Here is a 24,754-nt window from a genome sequence, read left to right on the forward strand (position 1 = left end):
CTTTTATTCAACACTGGATGTCCTAGCCAAAGCAATTAGACAAGAAAAAGAAAGGAGGCATCCATATTTGTAAGGAAGAACTTAAACTGTCACTGGCAGATTATAGGGTATTATACATAGAAAACCTTAAAGACTTGACCAAAAAACTACTAGAAGTAAAAAATAAGTTCAACAAAATTTCAAATTACAAAATTAATACCTAGAAATCGGTAGCATTTCTATAAACTAATAACAAAGTGGCAGAAAGAGAAATTAAGAAAATAATTCCACTTATTGCTGCGCCAAAAAGAATAAAACACCTAGGAATAAACAACCAAAAAAGGTGAAAGACCTTTACTCTGAAAACTATGAAACAATGAAAGAAATTGAAGACAACACAAACAAATGGAAGGATATTCCATGCTCATGGACTCAAAGAATATTGTTAAAATGTCCATACCAGCCAAAGCAACCTACAGATTTAATGCAATCCCTATCAAAATACCAACAGCACTTTTCATAGAGCTAGAACAAACAATCCAAAATTTGTATGGAACCACAAAAAAGACCCCAAATAGCCAAAGCAATCTTGAGAAAGAACAACAAAGCTGGAGGTATCACAATGCCAGATTTCAAGATATATTACAAAACTGAAACAATCAAAACAGTATATTACTGGCACAAAAACAGATACATAGACCAATGGAGTATAATAGCCCAGAAATAAGCCCACACTTGTATGGTCAATTAATCTATGATAAAGAAGGCAAGAATACACCATGGGAGAAAAGACAATTTCTTCAATAAATGATGCTGGGAAAACTGGAAAGCTACATGCAAAAGAATGAAACTGGACCACTTTCTTCCCTAAGTACAAAAACAAATTCAAAATGGATTAAAGACCTAAATGTGACACCTGAAACCATAAAACTCCTAAAAGAAAACATAAGCAGTAATCTCTTGGACATTAGCCTTAGCAACATCTTTACAGATTTTTTACCTCAGGCAAGGGCAACAAAAGCAAAAATAAAGTATTGGAACTACACAAAAATAAAATGCTTTTTCATGGCGAAAGAAACCATCAACAAAATGGAAAGACAACCTACTGAATGGGAGACGATATATGCAAATGATATATCTGAGAAGGGATTAATACCCAAAATATATAAAGAAATTATACAACTCAACTGCAAAAAAAATCCTCAAATAATCCAATTAAAAATGGGAAAAGGACCTGAGTAGACATTTTTCCAAAGAAGGCATACAGATGGCCAACAGACACATGAAAAGATCTCAATGTCACTAATCATCAGAGAAATGCAAATCAGAACCATGAGATATCACCCTATACCTGTCAAAATGGCTAAAATCAAAAAAGAGATGAAATAACAAGTGTTGCTGAAGATGTGAAAAAAAAGGAACTCTTGATTTAGCACTACTGATAGGAATGTAAATTGGTGTAACCACTGTGGAAAATAGTACTGAAGTTCCTCAAAAAATTAAGAATAGAATTACTATATGATCCAAAAGAGCAGCCCAAAAAGAACAAAAAAGAGTTATCTTCAAAGAAATTACACTTTTGTCTAGGAAGTAATAAATTTAAAGAAATTAACAAATTTAATTATCTGATAATAACTATGCCACTAAACTGTAAAAGAAAAGTTTAAGAAGATACATTCAGTCAATAAACATGTAAGATGCCCTCAAGGCACAAAATCACTGACTTAGAAAAAACTTTTTCATTCTACACTAGATGTTAACCCAACTATCACCTATTTAGTTTTCCTTTATCTAAAATTAACAGAAAGGAAAGAAAACATAAATAAATGAAATAAAAATAAATAAGAGTATCTCAATAAGAAAGCAATTTCTTAAGGTAAGCGTGCATTTGCTAGGACACTAAAAGCAAAAATGTAACCAAGGAATATATATATATTTCCAATAGAGATTTTCAAATTAGAAGATTTACAGACAAATAAAACTGTGAACTAAATTACAGAAATTAAATTAAATGACAGATATAGTCCAAAGAAAAACTAACATATAACTAAATCTATAAGGAATACAAATAAGTACAGAAAAGTTCAAACACCGAATTTCTAAAACTTTGACATGAAAGTTTCAGTTGCTTTTGTAAAGAAAATAATTTTAAAAACCCAAACCTGCCATATTCGTGTAAGTCCATGTTCCAATTTCTTTTTTATGTAGCCACGATCAAAATTAGTTTCTTCAGTACCCATATTACTCCCTTCTGAAAATAAAAGAGGATACACATTTTCAGATTTGATTCCCATTTTTGTTTTCCGAAAAAAACATTTTAACTCTCATGTATTGTAAGCCTATGTAAAATATACAAATATTTATACAATCAAAACAATGTCAAAAATAGGTATTAGGATTAAACCCATTTGATAAGATACACAAATTCAGACTGTGAAATGTTAAGTACTCTACACTTAAGACCACTCAGTACCTATGTGATTGCAGCTGGAATTCTAACTTGGGTAGTGTGATTGCAGAGACAAGGTTCTCGATGACTGCCAGGGCGTTACAGGAACCAATAACCTAAGTATCAGTTAATATGCATGTTACCAAAAGTACAGATTGCAGAACTGCACATGCAGTAAGGTAATGATGCATATGTTTTATATTTTTCATAATCCAGGATAGTCTTATCCATTCCAAATAATCTAACAATGTCCAGTTCAACAGGTAAGAGCAATGATGTGCTTCAAAACAAATTTCCCCCCTAAAAGCAACTGAAAATGCAATTATGTACATTTATATTAAAAAGATTATGCCTTTTTATGACTAAACTATGTGGAACAACTGAGAAGGTTATTTCATCTTAGGCTAGCAGAGTGTCCACTGGTAACCAGCAAAAGGCCCTCGCATAGGCCACATCCCAGGTTCATGCCTCATGTACCTTTGACCACTCCTACAGCTGAAGCTATTTATTATCTGTTCAGTGTGGCTACCAAGAATCCAGCAGCTCAGGGCAGTGCACCCAGACTATACCTTTAGAGTTTTATTTTATGATAGTAAAGTGTTAAGATACCAAGAGTATCATTACAGCAGGTGACCTCGAGACTGTTTCAGCTTTATAAAGTTCTGTGAAGAAAAATTTTCAAATTTCGGACTCCTACAATTGTATTTCTTAATGTGAATATGAAAGGATTAATTTCAAGTGAAAAAAATGACTTTTTGGAGTTCTAGATAATGTCAGCTGTTAGGCTCATCAGAGTCCTGAATATTCTTAAAATACACAAAATCAGGTCAAGGAATTATAGCAGAGAGGATTAAGTATGAAAGGCTCAATTGGTGTTTTAAGTTTGACTCTATAACCCAATAAAAATACATACATATATACAATAATACATGCAAACTATGAGCCTGAAGCAGAAAAGCAAACCTCACTATGATGAATACATATTGTCCCCTAAACTCTTATTTTATATCTAAAGTTGTATTAATTTTGTTCCAAACTTTGTCTTTGGTTTCTCCTTAATGTATTAGAAAAGGGAAAACAGGTGCTGAAATGTCTTAACAGTTTCTGCAACTAGAAAAAAAAAGAAAGGTTGCCAAAACAGGATAAACTTGTGAAGATCTGGAATCCCATTAAGCCGAGCAATTCCCCAAGTAACCTGAGGTTTAAAAAGAAAAAGGCATACGTATATTTCATTAATAATAGTCTTATTATTATCTCTTGACCCATTTCATTTGATATTAACAACAACCAGTGTAAGCACTTCATATTTTCTCTAAACTTTACACCAAATCTACAAGTAGATGTGTTACTACCCTATATGGGACTTTTTATTTGTTCTGTTTTTTTTTTTAATCTATCATTCTAAGAGGAAAGCTGAGGCATGGAGAAGATAAACTTCTTCACATTCTTATCTTTGGAAAATGGCAGTCAAAATTGGAAGCCATGTATCTCTGACTGCAAAGCCCATGCTCACAGAGGTAGTACAGGGATGAGAGTATAGGAGTTAGGTAAAAACAGTCTGGCCTAGAAACCTAGCTCAGTGTCCACTCCTTTCTTCTGCTTTCTCATCTTTCCCTACCTTTGCCATCCTCCAAGCAATACTTCTAAAAGGATTCTTTCTGTAGAATTTTCCTCTGTTATTTTTTTCAAGTTTATTTATTTATTTTGAGAGAGAAAGAGAGAGAGAATGAGCAGGAGAGGGGCAGAGAGAGAGAGAGAGAGGGAGGGAGAGGGAGAGGGAGAGGGAGAGAATACCAAGAAGGCTCCATGCTTAGCACAGAGCCCGACATGGGGCTCAGTCTCATGACCATGAGATCATGACTTAAGACTATCAAGAGTTGGATGCTTAACTGAGCCACCGGGGCACCCCCATTATTTTTTGCTATCTATATATTCTATATATATTTATAAGCTTCTTATGAGTCAAGACAAATATTAAACTTATGTCTTCTATACTACCAGAATCCTACAGTAAGATTTGAGTGAGCTTCCACCCACCCAACCACAGAAACCAAGCATCTCAGAAATTAGAAGCTACTAAAATAATTTGATTGATTAGCTACATTAAATTGTGTGCAAAACAAAAACTTGTGCAGTATAATTTATTTTGACCATATTAAACAAAATGCTGATAAAAGCATTTAGTACTTTTAAAAAGTATCTCGAATACTTAATCTAAGCTATTGTACAAGGATAATCACTTAAGACATATAGTTATATAAATGAAGTAATTTAAATATAATGTCTAGTTAATATAATTTCTCAAAGATTTGTTCCTTATGTAGCTGACTATACCATAGTCATTTAAAGTTGTGGTTTTTATTCAAAGATTAATATTTTAAAACCTTGCTTTTTATGAAATTTTAAGTCCTACTGTGTTTTCACAGGAAGAAAAATGTAATTATTAATCCTTAGAATCTAGCTTTATTAGTCCAACTTGACAACTAGCAAAAAGATTTAATAGTAAACATTAGCATTAATTTTACAGTAAATTTGGACAGACCAATGCCTTAATTAGTTTGGAATTAATTTTTTCAAAAACCTTTTGTTAATAATTTAGTCCTAAAGCCATCATGACATATTCCTGAAAACTGGTAGTATCTGTCACTTAAGAAGTCCTTTGGCCCAGTTAATCCCCAAAGATAATGGAGATTGTAAAGAAAATGAATGACTTGGGGCACCTGGGTGGCTTAGTCAGTTAAGCATCTGACTTTCGCTCAGGTCATGATCTCACGGTTCATGGGTTCGAGCCCCACATCACGCTCTGTGCTGACAGCTCACAGCCTGGAGCCTGCTTCGGATTGTGTCTCCCTCTCTCTCTGCCCCTCCCCCACTTGTGCTCTGTCTGTCTCTCAAAAATGAATAAATGTTAAAAAAAAAAAATGATTTCCAGGGTGCCTGGGTGGCTCAGTCAGTTAACATCCAGCTCTTGATAACAGCTCAGGTCACAATCTCACAGTTCATGAATCGTGCCCTGCGTCAGGCTCCACGCTGACAGTGCAGAGCCTGCTTGGGATTTTCTCTCTCCCTCTCTCTCTGCCCTCCCCTGCTCAGGCTTTCTTTCTCTCTCTGTTTCTCAAAATAAATAAATAAACTTAAAAAAAAATTATAGATTAAAATGATTTCATACCAGCAGCAGAAGTAGTATCCTCATTGTCGTGCTTTTCATGCCATTCCATAGTCCTGTAATAGCTGAGCATAACTTCCCACAGTGCTTTGCACAGGTCTGCAAGGCATGGAATATAGCTGTCTGGGGTAACATGCTGAAGAAAATGAGAAAAGTTAACTTGAAAATTATCACAACTTGCCAAAAGGAAATCAATCAATCAATCATGTCATTTGTGCAAACTAAATACCTTTGACAATTTCTAAATTCTAGAAATTACATGGATATTACAGATATTCCATACCTATTAATATTTAAAAATAATGTTTTATATAATGTGGCTATGATATAATATGTGGTCTCAGATCTCCCTAATGAAAATGTGTGGATTTACCCCCCTCTATCCTTTGTATAAACTACCAGTTTGTCCTTCTTCCCTTTTTTTCCTGCAGGTAGAGTGATGCCTCCATCCTATTTTGTAGGCTTTCTGTCAAAATGGAACATCTGCTTCATCATTTGAGATTTCCTAACATTTCTTCTTTTGGTAATTAACCCACAAGAACCAATCATGCTGATAAAACACTGAAAGGCTAGTAAGACTGGTATATTAAGCTCTCCAAAGTAAATAGCTGGTAGAAATAAGTACATAGCAAGTATAGTTATGGTGTGACTGATGCTTAGGATAGCACAGGTCAGTAGTGGTCCTCTCTCTTTCAAGAAGTTTTTTCTCTCCATAATGATCTTTCCCTCCTCTAAGCTCCTTGTTTATTAAAACATTCATCAAGCAATTAATAAAAATACTAACTTGTATGACTCAGTCCATTTTTATGTAAGCATGTCAAATCTCTGAAATTCAACTAGGAAGTAGTAAAATAAAAGAGTTGTTAAGCTCTGGAGTCATAGCCCAAGTTGGGTTTAAGCCAAGAATGGCAGGATGGTTCAATCTTACAAAATCTATTAATATAATTCATCATGTTAACAGTGTAACAAAAAAAAATCAAATGATTATTCTAAAAGATGCTGGAATAAACCTTTTGACAAAATTCAACAGCCGTCTGTAATAATAACTCATAAAAAATAAAAATGGATGGATATTTCCTTAAGATAAGAAAACTAAGGCATACCCCCTGTGGTTAGGAACAAGACAAAGAAGCCCACTATCTCCACCACTATTTAACAATGTTCTGGAGGGATTAACCAATACAATTACACTATAAAAAAGAATAAGAAGCAAATAAACAGGAAAATAAGAAACCAAACTATAACTATCTGCAGATGATATAATAATATATCTAGAATATAATTCTTAGGGAATCAGTGATAAAAGTAACTAAAACAATAAAATAATTCAGCAAGGTAGCAGGTTATAAAATTAGTGCATTTGTATATATATTAATATAGATACAAATATATATATATATATATATATATATATATATATATATATATATAATAACCATTTGGAAGATACTCAGAATGAGAAACTTCCACTTATAATAACAAAAGAGATAAAAAAGATGAAATTTTTTGGAACTTAACAAATAATGATCCAAAATTCTATGAAGAAAACTGAAAGACATAAAATAGACTGGAACAGAGAGACATCTCTTATTCTTGACTAGGATGTGTCAACATCATCAAGATACCAATTCTCCCTAATTTATGAATTTACTGAGACAGAAATTAAAAAAAGGCCAGAAATAGGTCCAGCCTCATATGAAAATAGAGTATTTGATGAATATAGGTGAAGATAGTTTTTTTCATAAATAGTGTTAGGATAACTGGATAGTCAGTTGGAAAAAGACAAAGTTAGACCCACTCCTCACACCATACATAAGAATAAACTCCAAAAGGATAAGAGATCTAAATGTAAAAAATAAAACTATACTAGCACTAGAAGAAAATTTGAGTTAATTCTTCCCTCAGCTTGATGTAAGGAAAGGCTTTCTAACTATGACTCAAAATTAGAGGTAATAAAATGTAAAAGTTGATACATTTTACTACATAAAAATTTTTAAAAAGAATTTACATGGCAAAACAAAACACTATAAACAAGGTCAAAAGACAAATTTAACAAACTTGAAAAATATTCACAACATATATCGCAACAAAGTGTTAATATCATGCATTTATAAAGAACTCTCTGGGGCTTCTGGAGGGCTCAGTCAGGTATGCATCCGACTCTTGATTTCGGCTCAGGTCATGATCTCACAGTTCGTGGGATTGAGCCCCATCTTGAACTCCATACTGTCAGTGGGGCCTACTTGGGATTCTCTCTCTTCCTCTCTCTCTGTGCCTCTCCCACTCACTCTCTTGCTCTCTCTCAAAATAAATGAATAAACTTAAAAACAAACAAACAAAAAACTCCTAAAAGTTTTTGGGGGAAAAGACCAAGCATCCTATAAAAGAATGGAAAGAAGTTACAAGCAAACTTCACAAAAAGAGATACAAAAATGCCATTAAACATATGAAAAACATGTCCCACTTCACTCATAACAGGACATATGTACATTAAAACTACAATAAGATATAAATTCTCACTCATCAGATTGGTGAAAATTTTAAAGTTGACCACTAACAAAGAATCTCTTCTTGACCAAACTCTAGCTAAGATTCTCTGAGCCCTCTTCTTGACTAGGCCTCATTCTTGGCCTGTAAAAAATCAAACAAAACAGTAACATAGTTTGTAAAAGCTCAAGGCTGCATACTAGGATGACCCTAGTCCCCATTAACATGCCTACTGAGAAAACTCAAGCCTGCCAAAAGAATTTACTGTTTCTTTCAGCTAACACCTGAAGATAGGCCTCCTGTCTCCCAGCCTCTGAGGGAGAGAGTAGGAGCCTAACTTCCATAAGTGCCAGTCAGCAAACCCAGATGGGCTTCACAAGGATTAACCCCTACCTCCTGCTTTTTGTAATTTTTCATTTCCTGACTCTAAGCTCCAACTCATACCTTTCCCCTCTAAAATGCTCAGTAACCTCTGTACAAAATGAAAGGTGAACTTGGTTCACACTGGATTCTTTTCCATTTCTCAACAGTGTATTATTGATTAAAATCTTTCCATACAACTTTAATTAGTATTTGGCTTTGTTTATCTTTGATACTCTGTATACTCTGTTGGCAAGGCTATGAAAAAGCACCCACCCTCATACACTGCTAGTGGGAATGAAAAATGATATAACCCTATGGAGGAGAATTTGGCATTGTTTAACAAAACTACATGTGCATGTTCCCTTTGACCCAGCAATCCTGCTTCTAGGAATTTATCCTGAATTTATCCTCAAACAATGTGAAAATACTTATGCACAAGATTATTTATTGTGAAGGATTATTTGTAATCACAAAATATTGGAATCCATCTAAATGTCCAAATAGGAGACTGGTTGAATAAACTAGTGTTTATACACACAAAGGAGCACTATGTGTGTATAAACTATGAAAATGTAAGTTGACAACACATACTTAAATTTTAATTGAAAAAAATTTTTCCTGGTAACCATCCATTTGTTTGCTATAGCTAAGAGTCTGTTATTTGGTTTGTCTGTTTTTTATCCTTTGTTCATTTGTTTTGTTTCTTAAATTCCACATAAATTTTTTTCTCTGACTGACTTATTTCACTTAGCATCATATTCTCTAGCTCCCTGTAAGAGGGGAGGTAGTTGAGAAGATGTGTGAAACAGGTAATGGGGATTAAGAGTACATCAAGATTTTATGAGCACTGAGTAATGTACTGAATTGTTGAATTACTCTGTTGTACACCTGAAACTAATCCAACACTGTATGTTAACTATACAGGAATTAAATTTTTTTTTTAATTTCCCCTTCATGACATACATATATGAGAAAGGGAATTTTTTTTAATTATATACAGGTTTTTTATATATATAAAATATATTTTTAAAAACACTGAAGTTAGTTACCTTTACAAGGTGGGGCTGGGAATGAAATGGAAGAAACGTAGGAGGAAGTGACACTTTTCTAAATATACCACATAGGCTATAAGTAACCTATTCATAGAAGAATTAGAATGACCATCCACATTTACACATGGCTTACAGAGATTAATATAAAATATTATTGCATATTTATTCCATAATTTGGAGTAATTTTTTATGTATATATTTCATGTTTACTTTTATAATTACCACTTGACAATGAACCAGTCTTGATTGTTTTTCCCTTTGGTTTATTTTTATCCCATCATAACAAATCTCTTATAGCACACACATTTAATAAAAACTTGATACTGATGCACATGGTCAAGAAAAAGTGAAAAGCAGAGGGCAAAGAAAAAAAAATCACAAAAAAAGTTCTGGGCTGCAACTCCTCAATCATTCACCTAAATAAAGGTACTCTTCTACAAGTCAATTTTTTTCACTTTCATAAACTCAACTTTACATAAATTTATATTTACATTATGCAAATAAATTTAATCTAATTATATACCAACATTCTTTGGGGTAGATAAAAGGAAGACAATTCTTATTTCTTCCCAAAGAAAAATTATGGCTATACAAATAATTGTGTTATAGCCCACCAATTAATTTTTATTACACTTGTCACAGTTTAACAAACCAGAAAATTGAATCTTAGAACTACTACTACCTTCTATTTTCCACCCAGCCACTGTCTAGCTACATTATTTGCCTATTTTTTCTAGGAAAAGGAGGTTCTTTACTACGTTTCGTCTTGATGATTTGTTGAAATTTAATGTGTTCGGACAAGATACACAGAGATGTATACGTATTTTTTCCCAAAAAAGTTGAAATTATTGAAGTTATAGCAAGCTTTTTGTCACCAAACTGACCCAAGTGTAAATAATTCATAAATCCAGCTAAACCACTGCACATGCCCAAAAGTCTCCCAAAAGAATCCATACTTTATCATCTTCAAAAATGTTCATACATACAAACATAAGACTATGATGCACTGAGCACAAGATAACAAGATGACTCTTGCCTAAATTTTTAATTTAAAATAGAAACAAATGCAGAGATTCATTGTACTAAATACATAGTTTAAGAAAAAAGGGCAAGGTGGGCTAGATAAAAAAATACTGTTTTCAATACATTTAAGCCCGGATGTGTTCATTTCTGCACTTGAAGACCATGTTGGCAATAAATTAAAAGAGTCATTTCATTTTATAACTGGACTCCAAAAACCACTTTCCACTATACCATGTAACTAAGTGGTGTCAACTCTCATAGCAACAAATGGTTCTCTCATGCTTTTAACACCTTATTACTAAAATCATTCACAACTAGTATTCTCTCATTACTTTATAAAAATCTCCTCTAAATTTCAAATAGAGAACCTTTATTACACAGACATGGGTGAATCATAACTATAACAAAAGAAATTCAAAGAAACCAACAAATAAGCAAATAATTGCGCAAGTAATCAAAAACTAAAAGGCAGGCCAAGAAGAGAATCTGGGTTTCTGAATTAACAGCCCATGAAACCTCCACTCAGACATCTATTCTTTTTCGCACCAGCAAGGCGTATTAGAAACAGGCTTAGAGAAGGAACTGGAAGTCCTGGGTCCAGCCAGCACCAGTTCCACAACTTATCAGTCACATACCCTTCCACAAAACACCACTCTGGATTTAAGTTTCGCCTTTCATAAAATAGTGTTAGAGATTCCTGGATCTAACTACCTCATCACTAGTTTAATCCACTCACCAATTACTAAATGCCTAATACTTCATCTCAATTCAAATCCCAATTAAGGGAGGATTCGTTTAGAAAAAACCAGGAATACCAAGGCAGAGGAGCACCATATTGTAATTCCAGTTCTATGTTTGTATCACGTATCAATCATAGCAATGAAATCTTGATCAATTTAGATAATATTCACAGCAAGACATCCCAAAGAACTGAAATAACATGTCTTTAAATTCTTTTAAAAACTAAGAATATATGGGAAATAGAAATTTAATTATCAAATATTACTCTGTGTTCAAGAGTTATTTTCCATTGCCATTCTTTGAAAGCTAGTAGTGTCAATTTATTCAGCAAAGGTTGTGAGGTGAAGGGAAAAGAAAAAAAAAGTACGGTATTTTAGAAATATCTCTCAAAAACATACAGACAAGAAAGAATATTTTAAGTAATCTAAAAAATTTTAAATCCATAACCTCTATACAGATAACATAGATCTCTAGTAACTCTGAAGGTTATAAAAGGTAACAGAGGGAGCAGGATTTGGAGAATATTCACAAATCTGGATATTACAATGTAAAAAATTTCAACACAGTATTACCATTATGCTTGAACTATTCAAACATCAAAATAGGCTTTTTTTTTTAATGTGTATCTATTTTTATTTTTGAGAGAGAATGTGCGTGCATGTGAAGGGGAGGAGCAGAGAAAGAGAAGGAGAGGGAGAATCCCAAGCAGGCTCCACACTATCGGCACAGAGCCCGATGCGAGGCTCAGACTCATGAACCATGAGATCATGATCTGAGCGGAGTAGGACGCTTAACCAACTGATCTGAGCGGAGTAGGAGCTGAGTGGGACACTTAACCAACTGAACCACCCAGGCACCCCCCAAATAGGCTTCGTAATCAAATCTTGAAGAACACTTTAAAAAAATCCACAGATATCATATCCCTTTCTTCCTCACTGTCAGCTAACACTTTGCACCTTCCATTTCTGCTATTTAACCATCTCAACCAACATACCTGGTCAAAATAAAAATTATGAAATTAGCTTATTAAAACAGCAACATTCCAGCCCAGACTATAAGCAGTAAGTGAGACTCTAAGGACATTTTCAAAGAACGTGAAATGAACATAAGCAGCCTTTCCAAATCTGAAGCATGCAATGAAAAAAAGTCATCTTTTAAAAGTTGCTTAAGTGCAAAGTGGTAAATATGAAAAAAAAGATGCTGCAGAATTTAGTTTTCTCTTATTAATTTACTTTTATGTTCCTCAGAAATCTCTACTACCAAATACAAAAATTTCAGGAAGATGATTTTTCTATTAAAACGTCAAAATAAAAATTCTTAAGGAGTATCTTAAGGTATTTTTTGTTGTTGTTTCACTTTGATTTAGCATTCTGATCACATCATGACAAACATAAAGGGAACAGATGTCTTGGCATCCTCACAGGGCTCCCCAACTCCCAGCCACTGCCACCCTCCATCCCCAACTTCAAACACACACTGATAGATTTAAAAAAAAAAAAAACCCACAAAGAGTTAGCAGTATCTTCAGATGAATACTGCTAGTGCTGTGAGCTGCATCACCAGAAGCTGGTGGGGAGGATCACTGCCTATCCGGGAGGATCACTACCTGTCCGGGAGGACCACTGCCTGTTGGGGAGGCTTCAGGAAAGATGTTGCAGACTCAAACAGCACTTGGCCCTGGAGCTAAAAACATCTCTGGGGAGGCTAAACTCCAGACCTAAGGAAGTGTCTGGGCCAAGCAATTACAAGATCTTTCCAACCTTGAATTACTTCTGTGAGGGCCACGCTGTACAAAATATGAATATCTTCAGTACTTTTTAGCCACTGGAAGCCAGAAATGTGCACAGTATGGCGGACTGGATAGCCACACGTTTGGGCTTAGGGCCCGACTTTGTGACTTACTCAGTCATGATGTTATAAATATCACTTCATTTATCTAAACACCCCAAGGGATAAAGCAAATAATCTAAATTCTCTCTACTAGGTTATTCTGAAGCTTTAAACACTATGACTCTCCAAAGACAACAATATACATACGCTGTAGCAAAACTTCTCTTGTGTCAAACTAGATTCATTCATGATTTAAAAACACAAATGTATCATGGTGAAAAAACAGGCACTCTCATCTCCCAGGCATTTTTATCATTAATGCTAAAATTGTATATATCTATGAAGTCATATGCAATAAGTATGATATAAATGATGCTAACTCGGAACTAAGAACCTCGCACCTTCTAAATTGTGAAACAGAAAGGTCTCCTTTAAATTCAAATTGCTATTAAATGGCCTTAATCAAATAGTTTAATACTCAAACAAAGCAGGTATAACCAGAATACATAATTTATCTTTCAAAGTTACAAGTGATAAAATGCTGTGAGATTACCACAAAAGAAAGGGGGCAGTATTTAAATGTAAAAACACTATCAAATTAAAAATAAGGTTTCTTGACAGGTCTCAAGAATGACTTTCTACCAGGAAATTATTTTTTGTTTCTGCTGACAGTGTGTGCCAGGCTTTAAAAATAGGTTGGTTTTTCAACATTTATTCCCATCCTCCACAACAACACACACACACACACACACACACACACACACACACACACACACACATCACCCAGCAGACTACCTTACACTGACTGGTTCTTAGATGTGGGCAGCCCAGGGGCCTTGCCACACCTGAGCCAGTTTCAAGTGACCAGAAAACCCCTCCATTTCCAAAGAGGCCAGGCTGGATGCCCAGATAACTACAACCCAAAGTATGTACTCCATTGGCACTCATTAGTCTCCAAGAATACTGAAAACAACCAAATATTCATACTAAAAATCCAGTTAAAGCAAGTCAGACAACCTAACACTGCTCACTACCCCAACCCCCCAGCTCCCACCCCAGACACAGCCACATACATTGTGCTCAAAAGTTGCAGCTTTCTCTTAACAGTAAGATACGGTTTTGCTTTCCTTAGAACCTTAAAGAACTATGTTGACCCCAATGACACTTTATGTTGTTTCAACTTTTCTTATCCTACCTCTGATCATAATTAATGTGATCTTACTAGGTTATAAATTCTGTAACGCCTTATCTATCCTTGTTGAGCTAAACTACTTGATTAACAAAAGCTGAGCAATGACAAGGGAACTGGTTTCTAACTTAGCAAGTCAGAGTACCAAGATAATGGAATTTTATGTCCTATTCCAGCATCCATGAAAGAAAGGGTCACAGGCTAGCGTGTCAGTTTGCAAGTAGGATAAAATTTCAGACCCTTCACGGTTCTTGACAATCCAGAGAATAAATGGCAGAGAAAATTTTTCCTTACCTATCTTTTGATTAAGTTTTGAACTTTAAAAATTACCAAAACCTAGTTTTTACCTTAAATATATAAAAATCAATATATATTCATATATAAAAAATATGAGTGGTGATGGTACAAATATGTGATAATAAATCCAACAGCTGAATTCTTTGGAGTATTCTACAACTGACCTGAGACAGCAACTCAAGTAAATACATAATATTGCTCTTCTAACTAAAAAGGCTTCTCTCTTTGACCAAATGTTCAAATTTGTAGCTTCCAGTAAGACAGAAAATGTCTGTTCACCTATCTAACCAAATCAACCAAATTAACCCCAATAATCAATTAAGTGTCCCAGTTGAATTTCCTTCACATCCTAAATATGCCTGACTGATAAACAACATAAATTATTTTGATATGCTACCTTCTGGTATCTGACAATTAAGCTATTAAATACAAAATAATCAGCTTCATGTGTACAAGGAGAGGGATAAGAGCAGACATTGCCGATGAGGAGTGTAAACTGAAACACACTTTCTAGAGGGCAATTTTGGAAAAATGAACCAAAAGCCTTTCACAATACAATTTCATTTCTCAACACTTACCCTAAATAATTAAAGATGTAGGTAAAGACTTAGCTTTAAGTCTATTTACTATAGTGTTGTTCATAATGACAAAAGCTAGAAATAACATAAATACCTAAGAATAGGAAGCTGGTTAATTAATCCACAGGATCTTACACTGAAACACTGTCAAGCTATTAAAAGTTATGTGGGTAGCATATTTACTGAAATGGAAAATTATTTATAATATAGAAAGTGGGAAAAATGTTATAAAACTGTGTATACAGCATAATCCCACTTTTAAAAGCTATTTGCTTACATACACATTAAAAGAACCAGCTTTGCATGCATAAATATTAATTTTCTCCTTTTTGCTTATCTGTATTTTCTTACAACTAATGTTTTACTTGTATAATTTCAAATATGTATACTTTTAAGAGTAAACATGTTAATTAATGATTGCTTAATTTGAGCAACTATTTATATAATCTACATTCTGTCTAACTCTATAAAGACTGTAAGTGATATAAGAACATATAAATACTAGACTAGTTTAAGTCAGAAAACAGCAAAAGGATAAAGAGGCAGTTAATTCTACAGAGAACAAAAACATGATTATTACTATACATGAACATTGAATTTAGCTCTGAACTTCCTAGCGACTTATCATTCATTGTAAAGATAGTCCATATACTCTCACACTATTTGATGAGAGAAAATATATTCTTCATAACAGAAAATGCCCTGAGAGTTTGGGAATAGAAACATGTTTTGACTAAAAAGAAGACTTGTCTTTAGGTTTCTATATGAACATTAAAATGAACGATATCTTCAACAGAGGACTTACTAAAGACATTTACTAACTCTCAAAAAACTGACACTGAATTATAATTCAATATCAAAAGCTACTACTCAGAAGAATGAAAGTTTAAAAGCCTAGAAGAATGGAGTATTACACTAGCCTTCGGTTTGTCTCTCTACAATGTATGCACACAAGGCACCTGTAAAGTACACAGCACAAAGAAGGTACATAATGTTGGTTTCCTTTCCGTCATATTTAACTTAAATTTGAAATGTGTCAACACCACACCAATTAGACACTAAGAGGTAAATCCAATTTACTCAAGAAACATTAAGCATCTCCAATGTGCCAGACTCTGAGAAAACTCATACTGAAATGATTTCAAAAATTTTTTTCTAAAAAAACAAAAAACAAAAACAAACAAACAAACAAAAAACTAACTCATTTTTCACCAAAGTATTACTACATTACCAAGCTCATTTCAAAAACAGAACTCAAAACTCATTAAGTTCATTTGGAAATGAAAAACTGAAAAATGGTTGGGAAAATTTCAGCCAGATTTAGCCAGCTTTATTATCATAAAATTAATCAATAACATCCTAATTAACATCTTTAAAAAGCTCCCCAAAGAAATCCAACAGCCTGCCAAACAAGGCTGTAAATAAATTTTTATAAATGATGCATACTTCATAAACTTTCAAATAACCTACAAATAGTTTCTCTACAAAGTTACTAAGTAAAGAGCATCTACTTGGTGTCTAGAAATCTCTCCACAGACTGGTATAAACATGTAGGGGTACATCAATGTACCCCACAATGTATTTGTGCTTCAAAATAATGTACATATTTTTAAAGCCTAAATTACTGATCTAAATAAAAACTTTAAGCCAATATATTCAAGAAAAACAGGAAAACCAGACAGAAAGATAAACTATAAAAAGAAAAATTGTGCTTCTAATTAAATCTTTCGGAAAACATTGTTTAGTAAAGAAAGAAAAGTAAGTACATTCAATTACAAAATGATTTCAAAAAGTTCAAAGCCAACTAAACTTTTAAACTCAGAGCAGTGGCTGACAGGACACAGAATTGGAGAAATGCCATAACAGAATAGGATGCTATTGGCCTTAAAAACTCTGAAGTTCTCGGTTTATCAGAGTAAACAGAAACAGAACACTAATTTTACCCCAGATTTCTTTGTAAAGGGATATCAAAGAAAAAAAAATAGTACAATTTCATTCTAGCTCCTCTAGTAATAAACAGATACCTGTGAGTGGTTTAAAATAATACTATGAATGAGGGCAAGCGGATGATTAGAGTTCTATTTCCAATCTCTTTCCATTTAAATGAAACATAATTGTTCCCTATTTCCAGGAACTCTCATCCCTCTCTCAACTCTGCTGAGTATACTATTTCATGTATTTCACTTTTTAATGTTATATTTAAATGCTATCTAGGATTAAGGATTTCCTTCAAAATATTGCTATTAAACAGAGAAAACCAACTGCCCAAATGCCTGAACTCTTTCTTCTCATTTCTAAAATCTACCAGTCAACACCTTTTACACATCTCCTTCTTTCTTCTTTCTTACCTGACATAAGACTCTCCCACTAGCACATCCTCAATAAGTATTTTTTAAATGTTTTATTTTGTTTGTTTGTTTGTGTGTTTGTTTATTGAGACAGAGAGAGACAGAATACGAGCAGGGGAGGGCCAGAGAGAGAGGGAGATACAGTTTCTGAAGCAGGTTCCAGGCTCTGAGCTGTCAGCGCAGAACCCAATTCGGGGCTCGAACCCATGAACCGTGAGATCATGACCTGAGCCGAAGTTGGATGCTTAACCAACTGAGCCATCCAGGCGCCCCACTCAATATGTATTATCAGTTACTTTTAATTGGGGCTAAAATTATTCACAATTGCTACATATTAAAAAATCAAGAACCTTACATTCAAAAACAAGGTTCCTTCACAAATCATCTCCCTTGCTTGAGCTGTGCCATTACAGATCCTTTATATTTGTTCCCACCAGGAAAACATATTTAAATTTCCTTTCATCAGTTTATTTACTAAATTTCTAAGGGTTGTTTCCATTTTTCTCTCCTGAAGTAATCACCTTCATCTGTAGAATTCAGTTTCTAAAAGGTCACATCTTTTCATCAAACTAACAAATAAATAAATGTGATGAGAAATAATTTCTTTCTAATCTTCCCTGGTTTAAACATGTCAAATAGAATACAATATTATAAAACAAATTAAAACTTGCTTAGATTTCAAAGAGATATCCACACTCATCTGCTTGTAACAGTACTGCTTAAATACTTCTAAGAGGCATGGGGTAAAGTTCTGAACTTTGTTAATTTTTTGTTGAGAATTGTGCCAAACAAAATGGGCCACCTTAAAATGGATCACATCCTTCACCTCATTATTCAGCTCCTCTACAACATAAAGAGCCCACCATACCTAATTCTGTTAAATCCTTTTCTCAAAGAAATTCCTCCAGGGGGCATCTGGGTGGCTCCAGTTGGTTAGGTGTCCAACTCTTGATTTTGGCTCAGGTCATGATCTTACTGTTTGTGAGATGGAGCCCCGTGTTGGGCTCTGTGCTAACAGTGCAGAGGCTGCTTGGGATTCTCTCCTCCCTCTCTGTCCGCCCCTCCCCTGTGTTCTCTCTCTCTCTCACTCTCTCAAAATAAATAAATAAAATAAACTTAAAAAAAAAAAAAAAAGAAAGAAAAGAAATTTCTCCATGAAGCCATCATCAACATCTGCTATTACTCTCACCACTTCAAAACTCCTTCAAAGAATGTTTTAGCACAGCCTGAATATAAACCAGGAGTGTAAACTGTGTTGGATGTATAACAACGTATGTGCCAGCTGTTCTGTACAGGGGCTGGGAGGGTGGTTCTATGACAAAGCTCTAGTATACCGATAAATCACTTGTTTCCTTAATTTAACTGTATATACCTCGCTGTAATCATACATAGATGAATAATTTTATAAAGAATTACCAGATGTTTCCTGGAGTCATTTTAAGAAGGATTTACTCAAAATAAAATCAAGGAAGATAAGCCCTTTGTTATCTGATAATTTAAATATACACAGCTACTTCAAAAATCAGCTTCAAAAAAAACAGTGAAATTGTTTAAAAATGCTATGGTAAAAACTTTAAGCACAAATTTTTGTTCATAAACATTTATAAATTAAGTACAACTTTCATCTTTGTATTTTGTAAATGTACAGAGAACTTTCTCAAGAAGTAGGAGCACAAATATGTCTCTGACTTAAAAACACATCAAAGTTTAATGGTAACAAAGTACACTATACATATACACAAACACACACCAGATTTAATCAAAGTAAAGATTTAAGGACAAAAGCCTAATTTGTTTAAATGTTTGTTTTAATTATTTTTTTGTTTTAATTATTAAAAGTTATTTTCTGCTGTAACAGAGAAATCACTAACTTGTAATAAATTGCTTTACCATGAGACATCTATTCGTGACAACACTAATATAATAAAAAAAAATGAAATCGTGACAACACTAATATAATCAAAAAAATGAAACTGATTGCTTGGATATTTAATTTAAAAATATATACTATGAACCTAAGAAAACACATGGATAAGAAGATAAACAACACATTTCAAAATCACTGAAATATAACAAATGATGGCTGTACTTAGAACTGGATAACTAAAAATGTAATTATGCAACTATATCATACTTGAAGTTAATAATCATTAAGTTTGTGAAATAGTTCTCGTGATTTATGAAATGATTTTTGAAAAAAAAATTTTAAGCTTTATTAACAACCATCCACTGCCATTATTAACTTAATCCTTAATCTATCCTATATAATCACATCCTCCTGGAATATTTATTGTCTCTTAAGAATACTTCCCAATGGCCATAAAACCTGCACTTTTGACAAACTCAGTAAAGAATGAAGATTAGCTTAATTTTACACTGGTTTCTAGACATAATTACAGTAGAGAATAGATATCTACTTGCCATAACTGTTATTTTCTGAGTAGATGTTAGAAATAATTCAAGAAAGTCTCCAGTGAGAGACACAGAACATTGTTGAGCTAGAAATAAAGAGACCAAGGTCAACAATGACCTCCATATTATCAAATTAAGTGGTCATTTCTGTAATATCACTTTATGCAGACTCTCAGAAGCATCGGACATAGTTTTACAGTCAATTCTTCTTGAAATACTTCTTCTGTAGGCTGTTCCACCATCTCCTAGTTTTTCTCCTACCCAGCTAGCTGCTCTTTCTCAGACTCTTCTATTGGTCTCTCCTCCCTACCTAATCCCTGAATGTCACAAGGCCGAAGGGCCCCATAGTTCATTTCTCTACACCCATTTCCCCAATATTCTTATCAAGTACCATGGACTTAAGTATAGTTAGATGCTGATGACTCCCAAATCTAACTTCAGCTCGTCTCCATAAGTTCTTTTATCCAACTGCCTCCTCAACAAGTCCACTTGAATGTTAATTGGCATCAAACAGAATTCATGACTTTCTACTACAAATCAGTCTTCCTTATAAACACAAATGACACCACTGTTCTCCCAGTTGTTCATCATTCTCTTTTCCTCACACTCTATATCAATCCATCAGCAGGACCAATTCTAAAACAGAGCCCAACTCAGTTCACTTCTCACCTGTGGTTATATGACCTACAGACCTCTGTTTCTTTAAGAAGGAAAAGAAATTGGTTACAGATGCTGACAAAAATAGCATTTATACACATGGAAAGACTGACCGAAAGTGTATACAGGGAACCAGCAAAGATGATTGCTTTAGAAGGACCTTACATGCAATCACAGAAGAGAATTAAGAGCCTGAGAGAAAAGGGTAAAAGAAGCTATGACAGAGTAAAGAGTCCATTTAGAAGCAACTGCACTCCATAAATCTATACTACCTCATCAACCTTTACCATTTGTGTGACTGAATCTTCCATTACGAGAAAAAGAATAATATGGGGGAAAAAAAAACGTTTGGCAAACATATTTGTTTTTATTTCAGTAGCATCTTCAAATAATAGGTGCTATGAAAAATGGAATATGAATTTAAAAACTAAAAAAGAGAGACATATGAACAGTTATTAAATTACTACATACTGTACAGAGATCCTTATATTGCAGCTTTTGGAATTTTGTATCTGTGTTTCCTGAACATAGTTCCACATAACCAAGAACAACTTGAAACACAGTATTATGAATGGCTTGAGTGAAGTGCATGTGAAGTTGATCCATTGCTGTCTATGGAAAGAAAAAAACATATAACATAATTTCATGTTATTAAAATAAATAAATTTCAATGGATGTGAAAAACATAAGAAAAAAATCTTTACCAATTATAAATTAGGCACAAAGATCACTGTTTTTCATAAAATTATAATTGTACTGTTGATTATTTGCAAATAACCCTTCAAGTAACCATAACATCATATTCCTAAAGATAAATATGAATCATGAACACTGCTCTGTTGCTTTGTGTTTATGACTGGTACCCATCCTGCTCTTTCTTAGACATGTCAGGCATAATCACACCTTTGGATTTGCTCTGCCATCATTCCCTTATATTGTTCAGGATGCTTCTCAATGGTCACCTTCTCAAAGAACCATTTCTTGATCATCCTGTATAAATCAGTACTTGACTCTATAGACTTACGCTGATATCTATTTCTTTATAGCACTTGTTACAGCCAACATCCTGCTTCCCTCACTAAAAGACACATGAGGGCTCATACAGAGGTGCCTGGAGCAATGCACACCGTAGGTACTAATAAATATTTAACAAGTAAAAGAATTAGCCTAATGGGGGAAATTAGACGTTATGATCATATTTTTAAGGGTCTTTAAATATGTCTCTCAAAATTACCAAGCATCTACCTTCTTGTAATTTTTCCTAGGTAGCCTAAGACACACAAATTAATTAACTATGGTAAACAACCAAATTTCTTTATCCAGATTTTAAAATGTAAACAGAGTTTAAGTGGTTGGGTAAATTCTTAGATCTCCTTCTAAGACAGGAGATCATTTAAGGGAAGAAAACATTTACATCTATCATATTTAGCTATTTTTTAGATAAATGTATAATCCTATACATGGAGATGGTACAATTAACTTTCAAATAATGACACCCTTTGCAAATTTTTCAAGGAAGCCCTTGAACAGTAAGAGTATGTAAAGCCATGCACCATGAGGGTAAGTGAGAACAATCGGAGAATAAAAGAATTATTTGAAAAATCTGATAAATGAGGGGCACTGGGTGGCTCAATCAATTAAACCTCGACTCTTGATTTTGGCTCAGGTCATGATCTCACAGTGTGTGGGATCAAGCCCTGCATCGGGCTCTGTGCTTGAGATTCTTTCTCTCCCTCTCTCTCTCTGCCCCTCCCCCACATATACTCTCACACACTCTCTCTCAAAATAAATAAATAAGCATTAAAAAAAGAGAAAAATCCAATAAATGAAATGGACCTATTTTACAGGTAAACATACACAGTACACAAAAGTTGACATACCACTTTGAGGGAAACATGCTGGCCCATCTAGGAACCATGAATCTCAATCAGGACCAAGAGCTGAGGTACAAGACTACACATCCTCTCCAAATGAATTATCTTATAATACACTTTTTTAAAAAAAACCTACATAAAATTGTGAAAATATTAAACCTGACAAACACTTCATAGTTCAAAACAAACCTCTGTAACGTTACACTCCATACACTCTGAGCCTATGTGAACCTATGTTAATATGGCATAAAAATTTACTTTGTTAAATGAAACTTTTTAAGGACACTCTACATTAGTAAATATATTCAGCATTCATAAAGATCAACAGATTCCCAATTAATAAAAAGTAAATATTCTTTCAAAACTAACCTGTGTTTTTCCAAGAAGTCGATAAGCTTGCTGAACCTTGGTGTAATGGTTAATGTCAAAATTCTTGCAGATTTTGGAAAGAGCTACATCCAACTGCTCCTATGGAATTAAAAGAGAAGGCAAGAGGCAGTTAAGGAATTATGTTTTCAAGGCAATGAGAAGAAAGTATTTAATTTCTCACTTTTAATTAATATCTAAAGACATTTACTATCCTACTAGATTTAATAGTCAAAAACAAATTTAGGTATTTTTTTTTACTGTTTTTTATTTTTGAGAGAGAGAGAGAGAGGCAGAGCACGAGCAGGGGAGGGGTAGAGAGAGAGGGAGACACAATCTGAAACAGGCTCCAGGCTCTGAGCTGTCAGCATAGAGCCTGACACGGGGCTCAAACTCCCGAACCATGAGATCATGACCTGAGCTGAAGTCGGAGGCTCAACCGACTGAGTCACCCAGACACTCCTAAGATGTTCTTTTTAATTTTTTTAATGTTTATTTATTTTTGAGAGAGACAGAGCGCGAGCAGGGGAGGGACAGAGAGGGAGACACAGAACCCAAAGCAGGCTCCAGACTCTGAGCTGTCAGCACAGAGCCCAAAACGGAGCTCTAACTCACAAATTGCAGGATCATGATCTGAGCCGAAGTCCGACGCGCAACTGACTGAGCCACCCAGGTGCCCCTACTAAGATGTTACTAATATGTGAGTATCTAAAAACCCATGCTTAGTGTTTCAAGGGACACCAAATCAGTACAATAGTAACTAAAGGAATCTTATTTTTATTGGTACTTTATGTTTCCTCAAGCAATTGCTAAAATCTTACAATTGTATGAACTGAATTTGTAAGACTATTAAAAAATAATAAAACAGTCCTTCTATATAATCACTAAAAAGTAATGCTCAACAAAACTACATTGACCTTCTAAGCACATACTTTAAGGTATATCTAAATGCATGAACTTTGTTTAAGGATTTCTATGTCAATGATTTCATTGTAACATAATGATTCTCTACATAAGTACAGAATAATATTATATATTGTGAGTGAAGAAATACTGAGCTTTCAAAAGAAAGTCCTCAATATTCAAGAGATTATTTACTTAAAAGCATTACCTTTATGTTTATCAAACTGTCATTCTTATAATTAGTAAATGATTGGAGTTATGATAAAAAAAAAAAAACTACCTTCAAAAAAGGTCATTTGAAAGTCCAGCCTCATATTTTATAAGCACTCTCATCAGGAAAACAGTAAAATAAAATATCAGAAAAAAATAAGTCTAATTACATTTATTAAAACGAATAATTTTTGCAATGTTTTGCAATGACTGCCAAAGACAGCAATGAACTCTGAATAAATGCAGGAAGAAAAGCAAGACTTCATGCTCACAAGGACATATCTTTTCCTTTCCATTTCTACATTTTTGATGAACTGTATGAAATATCAGAAGGCTTAGGAATTTAGGAGGATTCATCAGCCAATAATTATTCTTATGTAACTTAGCTCACTGAACTAAAAAAGTTAATAATAAAAAAATAATTAATACATGGTAAATATTTTGTCTATAATTTACATGAAAACCTATCTATAACTAACAGTTTGGGGATCTTTCCAGATATGGTGTTTTCAGATACAAAATACCATTTTCAGATCCCAAAACTCCAAAAGCATTATTGAGTTTACAAGAAGACTAACATTAACTTGACCATGCACAGATATTCCAAACAAAAAACAATAAACAAAGTGTTGTGATCTAGAACACTGGTAATAACACAAAAGTCAAAACATAAGATTCATATGTACTATTCAAAAACCTCTGAAAAGAAAAAAAAACATTATAACTTATGATATAATCCTTCTTACCTCAATTTGTTCTAAAGTATCTTGAAGCTTTGAATTCAATTCACTATTAAATAAAACAGAGTTAGATGTTACTGTCTATCTTTA

At 33.8% G+C, this 24,754-nt stretch overlaps 1 protein-coding gene across 3 annotated transcripts in view; it reads right to left on the reverse strand.

The window, feature by feature from the left end:
• VPS50 (VPS50 subunit of EARP/GARPII complex) overlaps positions 1 to 24,754 on the reverse strand; it is a 133,062-nt gene that overhangs the window by 64,510 nt on the left and 43,798 nt on the right. For all 3 annotated transcript variants that reach the window (XM_086696181.1, XM_025929639.2, XM_086696174.1), the window contains 5 exons: positions 24,671 to 24,713; positions 22,815 to 22,913; positions 21,043 to 21,183; positions 5,598 to 5,730; positions 2,142 to 2,230 (listed from right to left, as the gene is read on the reverse strand). In XM_086696181.1, the coding sequence (XP_086552307.1) occupies positions 2,142 to 2,230; positions 5,598 to 5,730; positions 21,043 to 21,183; positions 22,815 to 22,913; positions 24,671 to 24,713 (505 nt within the window). The remainder of the gene's footprint in view (positions 1 to 2,141; positions 2,231 to 5,597; positions 5,731 to 21,042; positions 21,184 to 22,814; positions 22,914 to 24,670; positions 24,714 to 24,754) is intronic.

Source organism: Puma concolor, chromosome A2, assembly GCF_028749965.1.
Source record: "Puma concolor isolate L17-30 chromosome A2, mPumCon1.1.hap2, whole genome shotgun sequence".
Classification (NCBI taxonomy): Eukaryota; Metazoa; Chordata; class Mammalia; order Carnivora; family Felidae; genus Puma; species Puma concolor.